The 22328-nt window shown below is 36.1% G+C and overlaps 1 protein-coding gene and 1 long non-coding RNA gene across 8 annotated transcripts in view; one reads left to right on the plus strand and one right to left on the minus strand.

Moving 5' to 3' along the window:
- LOC136846179 (EF-hand calcium-binding domain-containing protein 14) overlaps positions 1-16523 on the plus strand; it is a 331698-nt gene extending 315175 nt beyond the window's left edge. For 5 of the 7 annotated variants that reach the window (XM_067116995.1, XM_067116998.1, XM_067116997.1 and 2 more), the window contains exons 3-9: positions 2589-2725; positions 3727-3948; positions 4908-5102; positions 6696-6875; positions 9719-9814; positions 10391-10490; positions 10788-16523. In XM_067116995.1, coding sequence (XP_066973096.1) covers positions 2589-2725; positions 3727-3948; positions 4908-5102; positions 6696-6875; positions 9719-9814; positions 10391-10490; positions 10788-10816 — 959 coding nt within the window. In that variant the 3' untranslated portion in view covers positions 10817-16523. The remainder of the gene's footprint in view (positions 1-2588; positions 2726-3726; positions 3949-4907; positions 5103-6695; positions 6876-9718; positions 9815-10390; positions 10491-10787) is intronic. The other 2 variants (XM_067117001.1, XM_067117002.1) reach the window with 1 other exon arrangement.
- On the minus strand, positions 7966-15108 carry LOC136846184 (uncharacterized). The gene is made up of 3 exons (XR_010855341.1): positions 14971-15108; positions 10326-10445; positions 7966-9462 (listed from the first exon to the last, which is right to left on the minus strand). It is a non-coding gene; the product is annotated as an uncharacterized lncRNA (long non-coding RNA).
- Positions 16524-22328: the final 5805 nt, after the last annotated feature.

The following is a 22328-nucleotide window of genomic DNA, read 5'->3' on the forward strand; positions in this document are numbered from 1 at the left end:
CAGTAAAAGAAACGAAAGGGGTTGCAGCTAGTGGCCGAAGAGACGCTGCAAAGAACCTTAAGTAATGCCTACAGTGCACCGCATGAGGTGCACTGACGGCACTAACTCCTTACGGGGAAGATTTGTAGCTTAACGTGCCATCTTTCAGATCCTGTTGACGGAGCTGTTTGCAGTTTTTAACCATAAAGTAATTTTCTTGACCAGTCGACGACTTTAGTTGTTTAATGGATAAAATGGACGTAAGGGCGTTGTTCATTGACAAAATAAATGTGTACGCAAAGGGCAGGAATACGACAATTTTTTATAATACTGTTAACGTTTGATATTGAACGGTGCCAGCTTAATGATTCTAGAGAAAGCAGTTCATTGTTACTTGGATGTGTTTATTTCATTCAATTGTATAAGCTGTATACATCGCGTGTATACGTAGTAATACAAACGCTTTCATCGTTCTCTCCCAGTTCTTGATTTCGACATGCGTTGCATCAGCTCTTCCCTGTTTTTAGATTCCTACATTATTGGATAGAACCCTTCTTGCAGTTTATCGAGAGTTCCTCGCCTCTCCCTTTCCCTCGATCATCCTCTCTTCTTCCCCCATTCATCTCTATTAACTGGCCCAACCTCCTTAATGCATCATCTATCTTCTTCTTGTCAATCACCTACGTCATTTTTCTTACTCTCAGCATCACCAGTTTTTTCGCATATATATGTTTTTTTATGTAATAGCTAATAGCATGAGAAACTAAGGTCGTTAGCTAGCCCAGGCCCGAAAAAAATTTTTTAGAATGGAATTAAAAAGTGTGGTATTAACACCAGAAGTGACAGAGCTGCTTCTTGAAGGTTAAAAGGTTGTGAAAAACGAAGCATGAGAAGAGTTTCAAAGCACGGAAATTGTGTGAGAGGAGATTTATCGAAATGTGCAATCAGAAGGCTAAGTACTGGTATTCATGGCATAGATGTGAGAAGAATTGGCTCGACCGTTTTAGTCTAGGCGTCAGGAAGAAGATGAGGTAATCGTTCTTTGAGCTCAATAGAACAGTACAAGAAATAATACTGATCTACGGCATTTGTATACACATTCATGCACATTCTTTAATGCATATTTCGAAAAAGAAAGTTCAAAGAACTGTGTACGAGTTTGAAAGTCGAAATCGGCGCCACTCTTGCAAACCGCATTTCCCTCCCTGAAACCCAGCAGTGGCGAGCTTCAGAAACCCCCTGAATCTTCGTGTTCTCTGAAATATTCATCGTCCATCCTGCTTCCCTTCGCACAGCGGTAGAGAGAGAGAGAGAGAGAGAGAGAGAGAGAGAGAGAGAGAGAGAGAGCAGAATTCCGTTTAGTGTACTTTTTATTTTTACATCAAAGTTACCATACTTCTATAATGTAGCCTTCAGGCATTTCAAGCAAATGCAATAGTTTTGGAAATATATTTAGGCTGAAAGGCTGTTTTCATTCGTGCTTTAGACTGTTTGGATTTTGATGTTTGATTAACGTGATTAACAGTGGCTCTGGTCCATCGTCAGTTGGGTCCATCCTTTTTTATAGTTTTAGCCTTTTTTCTCTTATTTAACATTATATCATTGTTATTTGTAGTAGTGAAAGTAAAAGTTCTTGATTCAGTATTGGGTGAAAATAAAAATTCATTTCATTTTTAAAATATCAGATGAACTTTAACATAAGAAAACTCATCACAAAATATCTTCGTAGCGTACCCTGATGACCTGAATTTTTTAAACTGACCTTTTCGGCTGTGCTCCTTGCAGTCGCGAAGTTCAGCTTCCTAAATTAAGGCAGATCCCCAGGGATCGTAATTTACAATGATTTCCATAATTTTCCCTCCTGCGGTCGTTATCCTAACGTTTAAACGTACTGTATATTATTCCCATTTATTATGGCCAAGTGCGATATGTGGAGCCATTTATATTCACTCGTCAACACAGTAATGGCACTTTCTTCCATTCATATTCATCCTGATTTTTTATGTCTGTAATATGAGTTTTTAATTCAGCAGGAAACAAAGTTAGCTTACCGGGACCCATCATGGAAATGTAAACATTTGTGTGGCGTATTTGCATGCATTATGCAAACATTCGTGTCAGCGTGTCGGGATGACGTTAAAACTACTTTGTTCTCTGCCCCCCGAAAACGTTACGAATCATTTTTTCATGTCTGTAAACACAACTAAAAATATACAGCAGAAAAAATGTAAATTTTATGAACTGTTGGGTGAGGGAATAGTGGTCAAGTGCCTTTAAATGGGGAAACATGATATTACTTTGGACCAGAGTTTCAATTTCAGGGAAAAAAAAACTGAAATCTGTTTGATGATGTGTTAATCATTTCCCAGTGAACACGTACTGTGATGGCCTTTTGCGTAGATATAAATGTATCCTTTTAGTTTAGAGTTCTGTGACTTTTTCACTGTTTATATAAATAATATGCATATACTTTGTTTGACAGCCTAACGGTTTTCATTTATGTATATATTTCAGTACCAAGATTTCTGCCATGTTGAAATACATTTGCTTTTAGTGCTGTGGATTTTGGGACCGTCAGTATTAAAGGCTCCATTTCATTTCTTTTACAGTGGAGGCGAGCAGTTCTGAACTACCGGCCAAATTCCATGCGTCCCACGTGAGGCTTCAGGAGCTGGAGAAGAATCAAACGGCCCTTTGGGCAGCAGTGGCAGAGGTTTCTACGAATCTAGCGGCTGCTACCAAAAGGGTAAATGTCAGTCTTGTTTTCCTAGTTCGATTTAAGTTTGATTCATGGCCACACTGCACTTTGCAGGTTAGGTTTTAAGATTCATGGCCACATTGCACTTTGCAGGTTAGGTTTTAAGACATCTTTTGAAACCGTAGGACGTTATGAGATATTCTCACCTGTGTTTCAAAGACTTAAATGTGGAGAACTTTTGTGTTAAGCAAAAATTTGCTAACACAGTTTACTTAAATTTTCATGTTAGTTTGGTTCAAGAGACAGTATTATGCAACATCTGTCTTTTTATTTTTCAAGCCATCTTGGATGTTTTTATGATGTTTAACATTTCCTTTTATTTTTAATTATGCATACAAGTGAACATTGTTACAGTAATCACATTTTTTCAGAAATTTAACCACTTCCATTGAAAGAGGCCAGTGTGTTCTTTGAAGATTTTGATGATACTGAATGTTCTGAGTTAGTTACTGTTGATCCTATTAAGACTATGTTCTGAGATTTAAAATAAATATTTCTTCCTCCCATTTGTGGTTAAATAATGCCTTTTATGTGATATTTTGTACTAATTCTGCTAAATAATGAAGAAACATGGGTGTCCAGAATTGCAGCTAAGGACATATGTAGAATTAGTTAATTGTATATTGGAATATAGATACCTTGGGGTTAATTAGTAATGAAGTCACTAATGTAAAGCATTGTGTAGAGGTGACCAGTACTCAACAGAAGAGTTGTAACAAGTAGATTTACATGAAGAACCTTATGATCTGTAAATCTTCAGCGACTTCCGTGTCTTTCAGTGTGTTGTGAAAGAACTGCTTTACTTACATAAGCACACATCATAGTAATTTTTAAAGAAATGTGTGTAAATCAGTTTTTCTTTTATCATTTAAAAGGTATTGTTGCAGACATTGGTTATTGACTCAAAATCCATAGCTTGTCAAGATGATAAAAAAATTTTTTCATATATTTTTGTAGCGAAGATGCAATTTATATTTTGCTGCCAACAGGTGGAGCAGTTGGAAGCAGATGCCAAAACTATAAAAGATTCGCTTAGCAGTGCCCCTCACCTTTCTTCGTTGCCAAAGGATGTGTCAGATTTGCAAGGGTCAGTAGCCAAATTTGGTTCCACCCTCCAAGATGTCCAGTCTTCTCTCAAAGTTGTAAAACAGGAACATGAGAAGTTGCAGATAGATGTAAAAGATGCCAGCTCGTCAATCAATAATTTTAAGGTAAGGAAAATTATTTCGAAGGCTGGAAATTCAATACTGGATATGTGGTCATTGGACACTTTATATTACCTCATATTATACTATTTTCAGTTTTCTTGAGCACTAAGTGGTAGAAAGTTTCAGTGAACAATTTGCATTCAAAATTTACTTGAAATAACTTTGAGGGGAAGAGGAATGCATTTATAATAATGTAATTTGCCATTTTCCTGAAAGATGTTTTTGTTAGTGGGTTACCTTCAAGGATTTGATTGAGGTATCTTATCATAGTATTTCCAATTCCATAGTGCATCAAGTCTTGCTTGAGTATAGACTTCCAGTTAAATAACCTAGCCTAAGAAATAATTTTTATTTATGTGGATGAGTATTCGAGTTAACATGAAGGCCTAACACAGTACATTGTATACATGTAAAAATGTTCAGGACTACAGCAAATTAATGTCAGCTGGTATATTATGCACTTGTATATTTTTATGTAAACATTAGCTGGTTCAAGATATTAATCCATGATTTTGCAAACTTTTTAAAGGCCCTTACCTTTATCTTACCACAGCTTACCTACTGTAAACTTGACAAGACATTACATTTTAGATTGTGGATTTATTGTGTTTTTGTTAACATAGATAATAAAATGCTCATCTTTGTATACAGAAACTTAAAAACACCATTCCACAAGAACAAGCATCAGTACTTAGTACAGTACAGTGTATTTTACTGTAAAAGTATAAAAGAAATAGGTATATCTAGGGATTTACCAGAATGTTATCCTCCCTCATTTGTTGGCATTAAATTGTACTTGGCAAACAAGGTTTAGTATGTTGTACCTAAGCTAATGTACAATTTACAATAATTAACAGAATATACATGTACATATATGTTTTAGAGTCATATTCTTTGAGTATGTACTGTACAACAAATTTCCCCTGTAATGTAATGTATTTCATATTTTCTTTCATTTTCAGCATGAGATATCAGTATTACACAATCAGACAGCAATAGAAGCCATTGGAGGAGAAGGAGGACTTGGTGCTACTCTTGGTGAAACAGTTTCAAAATTAAGACATCAGATGGAGGCGCTGAATTTAGCAGTATCGTCTGTCAACTCCTCTCTTATGTCACATATAGACGACTCCTCAACCAGCATGCAAAAGATTGAGGTAAAAAATGATTTCTCTGTCCATTACTTTCATGGTTTATTACTATATTACTAATCCTTCTATCAGGTAAGGGGTATAAGACAGGCTAACACCCTCATTGTTCTGTAGGCTTGGAATCTGTGCACATTAGGTTCTATGTGCACCAAATTGCACTTACACTTTTACTTGCTTGCAGTTGGTGTTGAATACTGAAGCACAAAAATCGGTACACATTCACAATACAGTATTAATATGGGTAACAGAGAGACATGAAATGAAATGGAAATAGAAGTCTGAAAAACATATTAGATGTCCTGCAAATTCACTAAACCCATTTTATTTCTTGATTTTGCTTAAATTAAGCATAAATAGTTCATGATTTTGTTTAAATATGTAATTAGAATGTGCCTGTCTTCCATTTAAGCATAGCATATAAACATTGTAGCACACGTTGCTAGGAATCTAGTTTACTAGTGTTTATCTTTGTGCCAAATTGGAAATTAAAAATTCAAGGAAATGGCATTGAAAAAAGGTGAGTAGGATTGATTAACATTTAATCTAGGAATCTGTAGATGCCAACCATCATCATAAATTTTATGTAAGCTTTTTTTTTATGGGTTAGACATGCAGTAAGTTCTCTCCACTCTCTTATGCCTTGTACTCCCTCTCTTGTTTTTTTCATCACATGTCAAAACCATCTCAGTCTTTCAGATTTCAGTCTTTTTTTCCAGCCTCTAGACACTACACCTGCCCAATTCCTCATTCATAACACATCCTTCTCATTGGCCATGAATGGTAACATTCTATGATCATATCTTTGAAAAACATACTCCATTTTTCTGTTTCATCCATGCTGCCGTTACTCATACTGCTCTCTCTCAACTTATGCTTCACAGTCCAGTGTGTCTCCAAGTTAACACAAATCATACACTTCTTCCGAAGCCCAAACATCCATCACAACAAGGTTCACAACTCACTCTTCCCCATTTGCTTGTGTAGTACATTTCCAAGAAAAATCTCTTACTCTCTATATATTTTGAAATGTTGAACACCTTTTGTGACACCATTCATTACATTTAATACACAGTAAAAAGATCATCCCCACACCCTTCCCACAACTGACACTTTCCTATTTGTACTTTATCCATGCTTCTTTTCCAGTCACCAGAAGCTTTGTTTTGCTTACAGTGGTTTTCAGTTCCATCCTCTCCATTTCTCTCTTCCACCTTTTAGACAGATGCTAACCAATATTTTATGTTGTTACTCTTATAACATATTCTCTGATTGTGGAGAATTTTAAATGTGTTGCATTTGTATACCACACTATGTGACAGTTTCCAATCCCCTGACATTTGAAGACAGCAAGAATTTTGTCGCTTTTTATTCTATGGAAACAGTGACATTAGTTAATGAAAATCTCAGTCAGTAGTACTGTTTTATTTGAAATACTGTAATCTACATATTGTACAAGGTTTTGTTTATTTTTTCATATAAGCAATAGACCATTTCCTAGTTGCCAATGGTGTATAGCATACCCTTATATTAACTGTTCCTAGACCATTCATTTTTTTATGATACTGACTGATTCCTTTACATGTTTTCAAACTGTTTCAGAGTATGACTCAGTCAAAAGGAGAAATCCATAATGTTACTAAGCGCTTAGCAACACTGGAACAGTGGCGAAACATCATTGATCCTGATATTCCTGATCGAATCACTAACCTAAGTACTGTTACTAATCAGCTTCAGTCAACCATTGATCAGCAGGAGCACTTGCTGCAGAATCTGACTCAGGTAAATAAATCCAGCCATTGAATTTTTTTACCTTAAAGATGACTTTTTGTTTTTCTTTAACTGCTCAGGCTCTTGTTGATAACAGCATTGGGAAATATCTGAATTTCTGAGAGCATTAATAAATTTTTCTAAGAGTTACATAATTATTGTCAAGGTCTGTAGTATTTCTTTAAAGATAAACAAGCAAGGAAAGAGAAATTAGAAAAATACATATTCAAGCTGGATAAGTGATTTATCTTTGTATCTTTAAAATATTTTTTTTTGCTCTAAACTCAGTTATTTACCACAATAATGATAATAGTTTGTACAGTATAACTTTTCTCTGTATACTGTGCACTACTTTTCCTCAGCAAATATCTTGTAGTATTGATGTGAAGTACAAACCATTGCTCTACTACAACCTATTACGTAATACCTAAAGAAGAATGTTCTGCCATTTAATGCTTCTAGAGTCAATCAGTCAACATCCTGCTGAAAACACAAGCCATATAGTGAACTTCATGACTCTTGCATAGGCATACATACTGAAGACCTCAGTGTGATGGTCTTTGGTTTGGAAGGCATAATAATATACATTTAGCCCCTAAGCAGTCAAATAGCTTCATTTGGGGATGGCCTTCCAGCCACATGTTGAGAGCCCAAGTTGGATTAAAAAAAAAAAAAAAAAAAAAAAAAAGTTTTGTCACACCCAAAATATTTCCTGATCCAAAAAGAATTGCCTGAAGTCTGGAACTTCCCCAAACTTCAATTCTTGTCTTTTTTTGTCTAGAACACTAAAGGAGGACAAAGGACAGTAAGTAACTAACAGGTTGTCTCTTCAAAACTCCTGTTTACCAAAGTAGAGTAAAAGAAATTGGACAGCTCTGTAGAACACCAAAGGGAATGGACAAAAATGAAGAGGCAGAAAGTTGTGTAGTTGGGGCCCCATAGGAATGCAGAAAAGAACCTGCAGCGCCAGCTGCAAAGGTACCCTCTATACCCTACAAGAATTTACTGCTAATTTAATCTTTTATGACATACAATCAGCCAAATAAAATTTTGGTATATGTAACATTCAATGTAGTGCTAAGCAATTTCCAGGGATCCTATGTTAATACTGTACCACTGGAACTTGACACCCATTATCCTAATTTTCACTCATTATCCAATATAGAAGGCAAATTGAAATGCCAAAGAGTACTACATAACAATGTATTTTGTTTAAATTGCAGTAAAGCAAGTACAGTACTTTCTTTTCTAAATTCTTTGCACCTTAACCCTTACAGTTCGGGCTGAATATACATTAACAATACAGCAATCAGGGCACCAATTAAAAAAAAAATCACTGGAAAGAGAAAGATAGGTAAATGTACATGGTACAGTATAAACAAAATTCTAAAATATTTTCTTTACCTTCCATCTGGAAGTTGAAAGTGAATATTTCCAACCCTGTGCAGGGCCTCTTTTCCAAGACAGTCATAAAAATATGCCAATTTTAGCAAGTTATACCTGTCCTGTTTAATAACTTTTATTATTTTATTTGTAAAATTACAATTACAGCTCACATAATATCATAACAGATAAGAACTAAAATCAGGAACAATTCCCAAACATATTTATGGTAAAATATCTACAATATGTACTGGGATGGGGAGATGTAGTACCTTTTAGTGGGTTATAAATGTTCTTTCTAATATTTTTTGTCCTTTACTTTGCAAAATTACAACTACAGCTGACAAACTATCTAAAAGATAAGAACTAAAAACAACAGCAATCCCAGAGTATATTTAGGGACAAATATATACAAGATGTACCGAGACAGAGATGACACAGTACCTCCTTTGGCTTGAAAGTGTTGGGGAAGGAGTTTTCTTGATCTGCTGGAGGCAAGGAAACTCCCACAGATTACTCCTCCAAGACACCACAAGCCACTGTGACCACGACATCCAGACAGATGATATTGTTTCAGGAGTGGACCCAAAGATTATTGCCAGCTATAAGACATCAACTGGTAAGAAGCTGTGGTCACCTCCCCCCAGATTACTCTGCTCACGAATGAGTGAAATAAAACTGAAAACTCCTGCTGCAGCTCAGCCTAAAGGGGTTTGGGAGGTATGGGTCCATCTGGACCTAGAAGATCCCCATGGACAAAAGCTGCACCTTCTTCAGCTAAAGGAGGAGACATGGCAGAACTCCACTCCCTAGAGCATTTCCCAATCTGGTAGGAAGGCACAGGGTCTGGCGGAGTCACTATCAGAACTATACTCCGGACTTGGACTAGGCTGCCCTACGCTCCCATATCCAGTTGCAACCGAGAACAAAGTCAAAGGAAAAGAATGATCCCTTCAGCTGCTACTCCTGCTCCCCTCCTGAGCTTTTGGCGAACTACATGAATGAGAGGTGGAAGAAGCCATTTAGGTCAACCAATGTGTGCAAACTCCAGGGTCCAAATGTTATGAGCACAGAGACAGCGCAAGCTCTTCCTTCGAGCCCCCCAAAAGACCAAGAAGAGGAGCCTACCTCACTGCGAGTGCAAGACCATCTGTGAACCAGTCCCATGCCAGATGAATGGGTTGCACACACCCGTCTCTATGCAGCCCAGCTCAGTCTGAAAGATAAAAACTAAAGGCTTTGTATTCCTGTAAGAACAAAGGCATTCATAAGTGTGAATTTAGGTATAATTTTTAAACAGCATGTTAATAAAACCTCATTGTAATACATGATGCATATCTTTTCATATGCACTGTAAGGATGGCTTGAGAGTGAACAAATCTTCTATGAATTACATCTTTTTCTTTTTAACGCATTAATTTGGAACTTTCATGTTAAAATATTAATAATGACTTCTTGCTTCTGCACTTCAGAGCATAGCTATAGTCAAAGGTGTAGAAAGGAAACTGGAAGGCAGTCAGGTTCAGTTAGCAAGTGGTGTCAGTGACCTAAAGCAGCAATTAGAAAAGGTATGTACATCAGAAAAATTTGTGTAAGTTCTGTCATAATTACAATAACTTATTTTTCATCCCTAAATCTTTAATGGTGCATTATAATTTAACAAACAAACCTTCAAGCTATTGAGTTTCTGTCATTCAGAATTTACTATTTCATCCTCCAAAACTGTTAGTTCCTTATTCATGTTTTACTTGTCATCCTGAATTCGCAATTTATTTACAGTTATTCTTAACTCACACTTTATTAATGGTTATTCAAAACTCACACTTTATTAACAGTTATTCTAAACTCACAATTTATTTACAACTATTCTGAACTCACAATTTATTTACAGTCATTCTGAACTTACAATTAATTTAGTCTTTTATCCATTGCCAACCTGTTACACTTACTGAATGATGTAATGATTCCAAATTAAGGTTCTCAACAGAATTGGTTTTACATCCTAAGCAAATTTCTTCATAGTTTACAGCTGAAAAATGTGCAACACAGTAACTAATAAAACTGAAGAAACACACTTACTATAGCATCTTCACTTTATTGTAAATACGTTGAAAACCAATAACATAAACAAAATTGTACTTCAGGTGGAACACAAAGTTGTAACCATGGAAGCCGCTGCGAACACTCCAGCCCCTCCAGCTAGCAATGAAACACACATCCGTAAGCAAAGATTAATACAAGCTGGTTAGTTATCACAATTCTCTCGAATCTGTTAACTGCTAGTTTTTAAAAACAAATTGTTGTCCAGATAGAAGGTTGTAGTGTTACTGTACTTGTGTACAAAATTATCTGTTTATTTAGAAGCAAGACGTGAAAACCTTGCTTAAACATTTGCAATAGCACATTCATATATTTATAATTTTAAGGCTTGGACACTATATTTAAACTTGAACTGTTTTGTGAAGAAACTGACAGATATTTTATGCAAGAGCTGTTGTAAATTTTGATGTGGTAAGAAATTGTTTATGTTTGTTATTTCAGGAGCAGAGAGAGATAGTAGAGGGCCTTGATGTGCTGAACCTTGATTTATCACTCTACTAAAATGGACTTTGTGTGCCAATAATGCTCTAGTTTTATCCAAAGATATTTATAGTTAAACTAGGAGGTGGTCTAATAAAGCTTTTAAATCCCTCCTGAAATAGTGAGCTAGTTACCATGGGAATACTTAACAGCAGCAGCACTAGAAAGTAAGAATTATTACTCATAAAAAACCAGCAAAGAAAATTGGCAAACAATGGCATTGTGGTTTTGGTGGTTAGGTCTATTAAGTGTTATTTAATCACACACTTGAAAACGTTTGACACTTTTGTATAAATTTCCTCAAAAGTTTTGTTTAAAAAACAAAATGCTCTCGTTTTACATGGATTATTTTTTTTTAGACCAAGTATACTATGGAGTGGATTGGTTGTGTGAAAAACTTTCATTTTAGAAGTTTTGGATACAGTTTATGGAAATGTAAATTTGTATTTTAGAGCTTTTGTTTATATATATCACGTTTTTTTTTTTATCCCCTTTGTTGTTCAATAAAATTGGTTTTGTTATATTGCTGTATGCTGTAATCATACAAAATTGTGGTCGTACATACAAAACCAGATTTTTTATCGTTACGTTTTAATTGCTACTTATTTTTAACGATGCTTTGAAAATGTTAATTACCAGATTACTTTTTATTTTAAGGATCTATTTTTAAAATATGAGGTACCCATTTACGCACTGTAGAAAGGGTCACTAAGGAGAGGAAAAAGGGGTGCTCAACTTTGTATAAAATGCAGCAATTATATTTCTTTTTTTTGTACCTCAACTGTTATCATATATCCTGGAGTCTTATTTACAGACACGCTGAAATATGCTGTTGTTTCAGCATACAGATGATCCTAGGAAAGAGTTGGCCAGTATCCTCTGACCCTGTCCATTAAATTACTGTTAACACTGAGAAGCGGGTGAACGCAAAATTCTGACCAAACTCAATTGCTGAAACTAGTGTGTGCCGTCTGTTTAGTCACTGTGAACAGTTTTCAAATTCAGCAATAAAATTAAATGGCCAAATCTTCATTCTAAAGAGGCATAAAAATATATTCTGTGAATATATGTACAACTCCAGGTCTTTCTGGATTCGAGAAGAACCCTAAAAGGGTTCAGAGGTCTGGTTAAACAAATCATTTATAACTAACCAACCAGGTCTTCTGGAAAAATACTTTACCCGTTTATAAAATGTCCCAAAGTTCTAAATTGTTATTTACATAAATTAATGCTAAAAAATGCTTAAAGCTACCGCTTTTTGTACCCTTACAGGATATCGGCTAAATGTAATTACTTTTTTTGATCAATCCAGATAAACTTCTGCTTCTAACTGATTAACAAACATTTCCCTTTTTTAAACAGGAAATGCTTCAATTTTTGCTATGATTAATACAGTAATTGGAGTACCATGCACAACTTGATTATATGATTGTCGAAATACAATTCACTTTACTGGTACAAGGCAGTATCAGAGTTGACATATTTCATAGCGATTGAAATTTTCTGGATAAGTAAAAAATGTGTTGCAGTTCGCATCTAATGAGATTTTAATTGCTTCGCATATTCATAAAATGGTCAAGAAAAACATTTAACAAGGCTCACAGTGAAAGTCAGTGATAACAGGTGAGGTGATTTATGAATTAAGCTCAATTAATCTTTCAATGACACTATCATGTGATCATTATTTCTACATTTTTAAGGGTTAATACAGCATAATGGGTTTATAGAGCAAGTACGTTACTATTTCTAAGTAAATTTTTTAAGATTCATGTACAAATGGAACTGTTAAGTGTAAAGAGAAGGTTTTTGCCAAATAATTTTAATGTAACCATTGGTCTGAATAACTGGTCTCAACTCTAAAGCATTTCTATTCATGGACAAATTACAAACGCCCCATATGCATGGGTGTCAAAGGTCAGTTGTTTTGTTTAACAAATGAAAACTTCCAAGTTACTTTAGTGAAACTTTGTATGGTACTGTGCTTACAAATGCTTTAGTGTTTGGAACATAAATGGTCATAATCTTTAAGGCCAACATCTTGACTTATGGCTCAATTTTTTTCTTGTTTTTTGAAATGTACTGTACTGTCCTATTATCCTCCCCAAATTAAGCTCTTCTTATAACCCTCTTGACCTAGTTCATTCCACATCTCATCCAAACAAGCCATCCAATGTGTGCTTAGCAAATATTTTTGTGCTAAATGTTATGTATTTTAGATTTGTAGTTTGAGTGTGCAGAAATATTTAGCCACAAACATACACCCTCTTGTTATAGACCATCTCGATTTTGAATTGCTGTAGTCATTATACTGTATTAGTGTTTTCAGCTTTGAAGAAAGTAGGAGAAATACTTCGCCATTTTATTCCTTTGTTATCATAGTAATAATTGGTCTCTGAGTGGATGAAGATAGCCATGCTATAATGTAATTTCCCACAGTTGAAGAAGACCAAGCACTTTTAGCGGTAGCATCTTTCTTTCATTTCTGTACATACTCCTGTAATGTTTCATACAGTACATTACTGACTTTATTATTGCTGTATATGTTACAGTTTGATCTAGTCCTTTTATGATAATCACAGAAAGGCTCCCTCTCGAGACTTAAAAATGGGAATCTTCATTAGTGATTGATGTAGACACCTCACATTTTTCTTTTTATAATTAGACCTTTGTGTTGAAAATCATTTTCCTAATTACCTATGCACACTTACTTGATCATTCTTTTCAAAAGTGTGCAGTCATTATGAGACCATTATACTTTTTAAGTACATTTTCAATTCATTTCATTTTCACACACTTCTTTTTATTATCAAATTTCCCTCGTTCCTGTTTAGTTCTCTTATCTATCAGTGTACGATGATTAAGAAACACAGTATAGTGGGTTATCCTGATATCTGACTAAAATTATCAATAAAAAGCACCTATTAACTGGAGTGAAGCACTTGAAAGAGTTCTTTTAATAATGTTAATGTGTAGAAACTTGTACTTAAAAATTATTAGAAAGTGAGTGTAACTGACCTTTTAACCCGACATTTACCCTAGCAGAGCACATTAAACAATCTTTTTGTATGCACCAAGACTATTTCTTGCAGAATATTCATTTGTACAAGACTTGTTCTACTTTTACCTGTGATAAATAAACTGTATATAACATATGGGATGATGAGAATACCTCATCTTATTTTGCATTCCTGATGTTATTATATTTGAGTGTGTTTAGTGAATCAATTTTATTGTTATTCAGTGAAAACTACAATGATGATGATGATGATGACGATGCATTTTCATTATGAATGTCTTGCATGCTTCTTTATACAGTATTTTGCACAATCTTGAAAGTTATTACGAGATAAGTCAAAGATATTTGTCAAAAGGAGTGCAGATCATAATCAAGTGTAATGAAACTCCTGTGAACTAGTAATGCAAGACTAAAATTAGATTTTCAAAAACTAGTTTAAATCAGTTGATTGTGAACAAGAGTATATATATATGTACACTGTAAAAATTACAAGAAAATATTTAAAGGTGGTCTTCAAGTACAATATCATTTCATTAATGCAGTACTTAAAAGGACACGCTTCAGTTAAATTCAGTGGCAGTACAGGTTCACTTTTCCTTTCAATATTCCAGAAAATCCTCTGAACAAATTCCTATTGGCTAAATGACTAAAATGAAAACTGCAAAGTACTTTTATAACAGATTCAGCTAATGTGTGGATTCCATGACAACTAGGAACTTTTGACAGCTACAACATTCTCCCTATGGGAATAAATCGGTCTCAAACATTAAAACATCCTGTACGATGAATTATTCAGAGGCCTGAAATAACACCACTGGTTGAATCACCTACACTGAGCAATACAGATATAAGCAATCTTACATAAATCATTAAACTGACTTTCTTTTTGCAATAGGTACTCGTTAGAAAACTCGACAGGGTGATAAAAATGACAGCTTAAATGAAATGATACTCATCAGTTTAAGTTGATGTAAATAGCAAAAAGCTTTCCATGTAATTTCATCACTTTAAGTAAATGTAAATAGAAAAAAAAGCTGCCATGTAATTACACTAAAATAAAGGCCAAGAAGAGTACAACTATAATTCTGTCTGACCCTTCAATATTTGTAGAAGTTTAATGGGTCTTACCTTTGCAACAAGACTCCAAAAAAAGAATTCAGCATTCTTCAACTGTCATGAGGCAAATAACTTCCTGATAACAGCAGTCCATGTCTTACTGGACTGATGAGGCATTCTGCTGAAAGGCTGACTGGCAGTCAAGTCCTAATTTTCATACTCGATCCATCATACCGTTAAGTCTTCACAGGGTGCTTATTACCTGATGACAAAAGATATTTCAGTAACAATCACAGAGGGGACAAGCGAGTTAAAAAATTTACAACAATGAATGCATTCTTAATTTGATGTAATACAGTGATGAAAATACAATCAGTGTAAACTAAGAGCTTACAATGCTGTTTTTCTATGCCAGTACTGAACAGAATTTTGGGGGTTTCAAGATGCACGGCCACCAAACACCTGTCCGTACTAAATGTATCTCTTTTATTTATAAACGTGTGTACCAGGAAGTACAGATTGAGTAAAATAAGTCATGTAATCATGGGTCATGAAAACTATAAACTCTTGTATATTTGGGAGCTAACAAAGAGAGTGTCCTGACACTGTACTACTTTGTCACTCATTTGGCTGTTCAGATACATGTTCTTGAATCTACAAAATTGTTATAAGCATTTATTTTTGGAGTCTTGAAAAACTCGGAAGTACATGTGAATTGTCTCGACTTCTTGTGAAATGCATTCTCCTTAGGGGGTAAATGATGACCTTCAAATGCAGTCTTAAAACTCTTATAGAAGTGCAGACTTCACATGTAATCTCGGCTTACTCACTTGACTCGGCTGTTTTTCTGTTGTATACTCAAGATTTCATGAATTTTATACAGGTTTCTCCATAACATTTTTGACATCCTTGCCCTTAGATCCTCATGTGCACCATTATAAAATCACTACAGTGTTAGACAGAATGCTTATCAAAGTAGTTTTTAGAAGTACTGTAGCCTTAAATTATACATTTGTAGTTGCTGTCTGTGGCCGCAAGCAAAATTTGTTTTCCACGTTTAGATTTTTAATTATTCAACATTATTTTTTGGCTTGTTTAAATTTCAAGATATTAAGATTAATGGAAAGCTACTTCCAACATTCTGCAAAATCTTGAATGGACTTACGACCTGAGTTACTAGTTGGCATCCTAAGACAAAGTTTTTGGGTATTTTTGTATATCAGTAATGCATAACACTACTTTATACCACAAATCTTGTACTGCTGCATTTGATTCTACTGTTACATTGCTTTCAATAAAAATTTTGTAAATTGGTGTATATATAGTGCATCACTGCATTAGACTTGGTGGACATTTTGCACTTACTAGCTACATAACCCTAATATTAAAAGCTTCTTTATTTTAGTGTAGTATACTTGTAAAAAAAAAAATCACGTGAGGATCTTACTATGGGTATGAATCGTTATATATGACATTGAGATAAAATCATTGCAAGACAGTGGAGTTCACACTATCACAGAAAAATCAATCATTTTGATCATAAAGTGTAAACCCATCCCATACTACTGGTGTCATTGTGAAAAACTTTAATTTGTTAAATTTGAAGAATAACAATACATTTCTCATATGGAGTTTTATTTACCCTTAATATGAAAAACACTCAGCATAACAGTACTTGAAAATTACGTGCAGTGTTAAACAGATAAATATGAAAATACTTTATTTTTGTGTAAACTTTGTATTTTAATTAAAAAACTATGTAAGGAACTGATACTCTGTTGTACACAGCAACATGAGCCGTCCCAACCTAAGAATTTTCTCTCACCAGTCTACAGTTCTCACTTACTGTTTCTTTTCCTTAACAAAATGTACTGCCTACATTGGTCTGCTGTTGCCAATCATTTTTATGTTTTTGTTCTTGTGCTTACACACTTTCCATCCTTCCTACACACACAAGCAGATTTTACCTTTTTGTTATGGGTGGGGAGTATCAAAGAGCAATGGCAATTACTTACACTGCTGGCTACGGTATCTGAGCCATCTTACTTATTACTATTCCTTTTCCCTTCCATTTGATATTTTACCAGCAAGGTCAAGAGATTACATACCAAAGAATGAGACATGATAGGTTGGAGTTCCATAATCCTTCTCATATTACACCTCACAAGATCTAAGAGAAAGTTCAAATGCTCAGTTTTGCTGCAAGTGTTAAATTTGTTTTGATAAACTGTTGACCCTCTTAGACAAAATGGATACTGCCTACCTCCAACAATTACCATGGGCTGTACAGTGCCTATGATAACCAAGCTCTCATATTTGCATCTTGCTTAGGTGGGTAAGAGATACAATACAAAACTGGACATTTTTGTTATGTGGCTTGTTCAAACCATTCCTCAAAAGATTATTCAATATACAGGCAGTCCCCGGTTTACGGCGGGAGTTCCGTTCCTACGCCGCGTTGTAAACCGAAAAATAGTAAAAAATCATCAAAAATCCAAAGAAAACCATACTTTAAATACTTTTGGTGCACTGAAAACGATGTAACTATATTTTTATTGAGTTTTTCATCAAAAATACCTCCAAATTTTTATTATTCTGCCGTTTTGGAGCCATATTTTTCCTGTCGGATCGGCGTCGTAACCACAGAACATGCGTTGTAAACCAGGAAATAATTTCTGATGAATATATTTGAAAAGCGTCGTAACCTCGGAACGTCGTAAGCCAGACCCGTCACAAACCGGGGACTGCCTGTAAACCCCAACTTCATGTACAGTGCTTCAAGCTGTCTTATAAACTGCAACATTAGTTATGTCTTCTCTAAAAGAGGAACTTTAAAGCCTAACCTATCAAACCCTTCAGCTAAATACAAAGCTCAAGATCAGGGAGCTTTTTTAAACTTTTAAATATTAAATGAGTGCTCTGTTGACCAAGTCTATTCACTGATAGGAATGACACTGATTGTCTGAACAAGGAGCTGAGGAGGACTAACAATTCTACTATAACTGGGCACACCAAAAGCTTGTGCTAGGGGCAAGACGAATTTCATAGGCAGCTTGGGGAACCTTCCAATTGGAGCCTAAGGATTATCAGAGCCAATTTCTCCAACAAAAGTGAAGAGGGAGACAGATTTCCTTCCCAACTACTTTTGGGTGTGCATGAAAGCAGATCCTTCCTTCAGAAATGGATCATGTGGCAGGCAAGAGACCAACACCCTGTAAAAATTTCGGGTGCTGTAGCCAGCTTGAAACAGAGCCTTCACTTGACAAATCCTCGCCCTGCCGCAAGAACCAAAGGGTTATCCTGGAAGACCTGTGAACAGGAACCTGAAAGTGAGCATCCTTCAAATCCACTGTCTTAAAAAAAAAAAAATAAAAAAAGGTCTGCTTCCAAACAGATATGTGTACTCGTTGTCACTTTCCCCCTGTGGAAAGTTGTGAATTCTAGGAGCTAAGGTCAATAATAGGTCTCCAACACCCAGTTAAGGAAATTGCGAATATCCAGCTGTAAAATCCTAAAGACATATCTGTTACCCCTTCTAGTGTTTCCTTTACTATCAATGTCCATTGGAGAATTCTCTAAGCAAAACTCCAAGGGTTCACCTCCAGAAATGGCAAACAATAACCTAACTTTGAGTCTTGTATCAACAATAGGTATTCCTGCCAATGTCTCCAATATCTCGAGAGACATGCCTTCACAGGACCATAACAGGAAACTACTGGTTAGAATTTCTACCACCTCTCTCAAGGCTCAAGGGTGACTGATTTGATATAGAGTCAAATGCCTAGTTGGGTATTAGGATAGGATCTCCTGTATGGAGTTCCAAGAGACCTATAGGACTGCCTTCATTGGAACACAATGATGAGGGACACCTATAAAATTCTTTACAGCCTGTTTCCTGTAGCGTACCATACCTGAAATTAAATTGCTGTAATGGACATCATAGTATTGAGTGGTTGTCACATCCAGCTCCTCTGTCAATTCTTTTGACTAATGAAGCTGGGAAAAGATGCCAGCCCATTATAATGGCTATTACAAAATTCTCCAAATCCATGCATTCAGCATACCAGATACGCCTCTCACAACAGAATCTCTTCTCTAGATGCTGTTTGTTAAAGAATTGATCATAAAGATATTCAAAATTATTAAAGATCTCTAGAGTGAGGCTGCTGGTCATTTAGCCCTTGCTATATTATCAGCTTTCTCAAGTAATTTACTTAAGGCTCCCAACACATATTCTTGCTAATTGGAAGCCACTGGTATTTCTCTATGGATCCTTTCTCCAAAATGGATCTCTGCTGGTATCAGAATAAATGCTAGCCTTGGGAGAACGGAAGCAGGGTCCCTTGCTAAAGCCTCTATGCCTTAGGGAACTTGTCCGACCTGTATGGTACAGGCAAACCACATCTTGAAGAGGAAACATATAAGGTGTTGCAATGGACTTACCATTTGGCGCATTGAGGAATTTTCCTGCATCTTTGCCTTTATTTTCCCCAAAGTAAGCTCCACAGAAACTACAGTGGATAATTCAAAACCTATAAATATCTCCTCTGACTTGACTATCATCTGAGACTGCTACCATGGTTATCTGAGGTGGTTTAGGATACCTTCTCAGTTCTATTCCCTCGCAAATCCAATTAAAGATTTCACTACAGGAAGCCTCTTCCTGATAAATTGATTGAAATCTTCCTCCTCATTGGGAAGAATTCTAATTTCCTCAAGGTCCACATCAAACGATAACTTACCTGCTGAGATTTCCTCTTAGGAAGTCCTCCTTCCCTGAGGAGATATGGTTCTATTTCTCTTGTTACCAGCATAGATACAGATATCAGCAGGGGCAGATTGAGAATCCTCAAGTAAACCTGATGCCTCCCAGCAAAAGCTAAATGAACTGCAAGAGCTTGTATCTCTAGATAGGAACTGTAAGACTCACTACAACCAAATTCTGTGGAGGAAACAGATATACTACTGCATTATTATGTGGTTGTTAGAGGTTTCTTTCTCATAATACAGTATCCACTATCAAAAGCTACTGCACAAACAACAAAAATAATTAACTCTCTTATCAGAGAATATTTTTAAATCCTTCCTCTGCAATACTGACTTGACACAAAATATACACTAAACCTTTCTTTAATGCCGTCCTAATTTCTTATGCCACATGTGCAGCTTTTGGAGTTTTCTAGCAACAGTACAGGCTTCATGGGATCTATACAAATTAGGAAAAAAATAGTAATAGAAAGTAGCGTGTATGAGATTACTGAGACTACAAGTGTTGGTAGTTGAGCATCCCATTACCGGATACAGGAGATGAAAACCATTTTATCTGAACTCCATTATCTACAAATTTGCTAGAATTTTCCTACCTCTTGAGAGGTTTTCCTGTGAGCACATCATTCTCTCACATAAGTGTTGTAACAGTACTAGCTAAAAGTCGAGTTTTATCAAGCATTGCAAATCCACTCAAGCTTGTTAAGCAACCAGAGTAGACTGTTCAGTGGACTCAATACAACACTCCCACTGGAATGAAAGGTAAAATACACACAAACAGCAGTAAATACCTAGGTAATGGTTAATTTGTGATACATTTGAGCATATCTTCTGCACTAATCATGTCAAGGGGACTTCCAGTCACAGTATCATAAAAACCATAGATTAGCTCTGCAAGGGGTATTAGCCTACCTTGGAAATTGCCTTTTTCTATAGTATTTTGGTTGCTTATAAAGAATTTACCATTATTTTTTTGTCAGTCGACTTTAATTAACCTGTAACTAACCTCAGAACTAATATGTTTTTGAATGCTGGCCATCCTGGAATTCTACCACACATGCGCAGTGTTACAGGGGAGCTTTGGGTATAAAGTAGAGTTTCCTACACCAGGGGGTCCAGGGGGCTCTGGCCCCCGACTATGTAACACGGACTGCTAGATTAGGTTAGGTTAGGTTAGGGTATGTTAGATTAGTATAGTTCCTTTTAAAACAGGTTTCCTTAGCCAATCCATTCTTAAACATATGGCTCCCTAATGACTTGTGCATGCGTGGAACCATTCCAAAACAACGTGACAGTTGGGTTTTCTCCCAACTTTTCCAAAAACCAGCATTCCCAAAGGGTTCCCTACCATGTTGGGTAGATAGAAGGTTCATTATAGCTGACCAACAATAAACAACACCACCTCCTTCATCAGCAACAGTGAAATTACAGGAGAAATCAATTTCCAAGGTAACAGTCTGAGCTCCTAGAAATACTGAATTATCAGTCAAAATAACTGTTAGCTCTGTGTTCAGTACCAGCCCCACTGGGATGAAGGGTAAAACATAAACAAACAAACGACGGTAAATATGTCGGTAACAGTTAATTTGCAACATATTGGGGTAATTCTAAGTATTAGCTCCGTGCCGGTTTTTACCTTTTCAACTGGTTTTTTCGACACTTTTAGGGGTTCTGATACTGGCGGTGCATCTGTTTGTTGTCGGCCAAATGGAATGTCCCTTCGCCGTGTTTAGTACTGGCCGGGGGGGGGGTACCCATACGTTAACAAGTTATTGCACTTGCCGGACGGGATATGAACCGTTCGAAACAGACGTATACATATACCCGTGCTCTGTCTTGTGAAGATCGCATACGGAAACCCCTCGTTGGATGGACTTCGGGGGTTAATTACGGGTTAATGAGACTTGAGCGCCAAAAATGAAAGGCAAATTCATAATTAGCAGCCAAAAAACTGTAGAAAAAGTAAAGTTATAGCGCCGTCGGCGACGCGGAGCTACTATATAGTTCTACCCACTGATCATGTCATGGAGACTTCAGGTGAAACTAGAGCTTTAAAAAATCTAGGTTACAATTTCACTTTGTGTTTTGGCAACTTATAAAATAATACCAAACTAGCCTGGGGTAGGCTACCCTAAATCAAAATGAAATGAAAAGTCGGGGCACTGAAGCATACAGACACACAAACAATATTACGTATCAAAAGGATTAAACGGTATTGAGGTTAGTAATGACAGTATATGAATATGAAACATACCTTCCGTGACTGTTTCGTAAAACACACCAATGGAAACGGGGGAAAAGTGAAACTTTTCGCAGTCTCTCGAAACTTCAGGACAGGTGACAAAGTTGACACATGATGATCTGAAACTACGTCTTTAGAACGGCGCACCTGCGCTCTTCTTGGTTCCTGAATTGAATTGAATATAGAATTTAGGCCAAAGGCCAAGCACTTGGACCTACGAGGTCATTCAGCGCTGAAATGGAAATTGTCAGTAAAAGGTCTGAAAGGTGTAACAAGAGGAAAACCTCGCAGTTGCACTAAGAATCAGTTTTTAGGAGAGGGTGGAGCAAGATGGCGTTCACGTCCAAACACAGTTGCGGGTACAATGCACTATTCTCGTGAGGTGCTGCAATTAAGTGATACAGTTTTACCTTATACCCTT

Source organism: Macrobrachium rosenbergii, chromosome 14 (genome assembly GCF_040412425.1).
Source record: "Macrobrachium rosenbergii isolate ZJJX-2024 chromosome 14, ASM4041242v1, whole genome shotgun sequence".
Lineage (NCBI taxonomy): Eukaryota > Metazoa > Arthropoda > Malacostraca > Decapoda > Palaemonidae > Macrobrachium > Macrobrachium rosenbergii.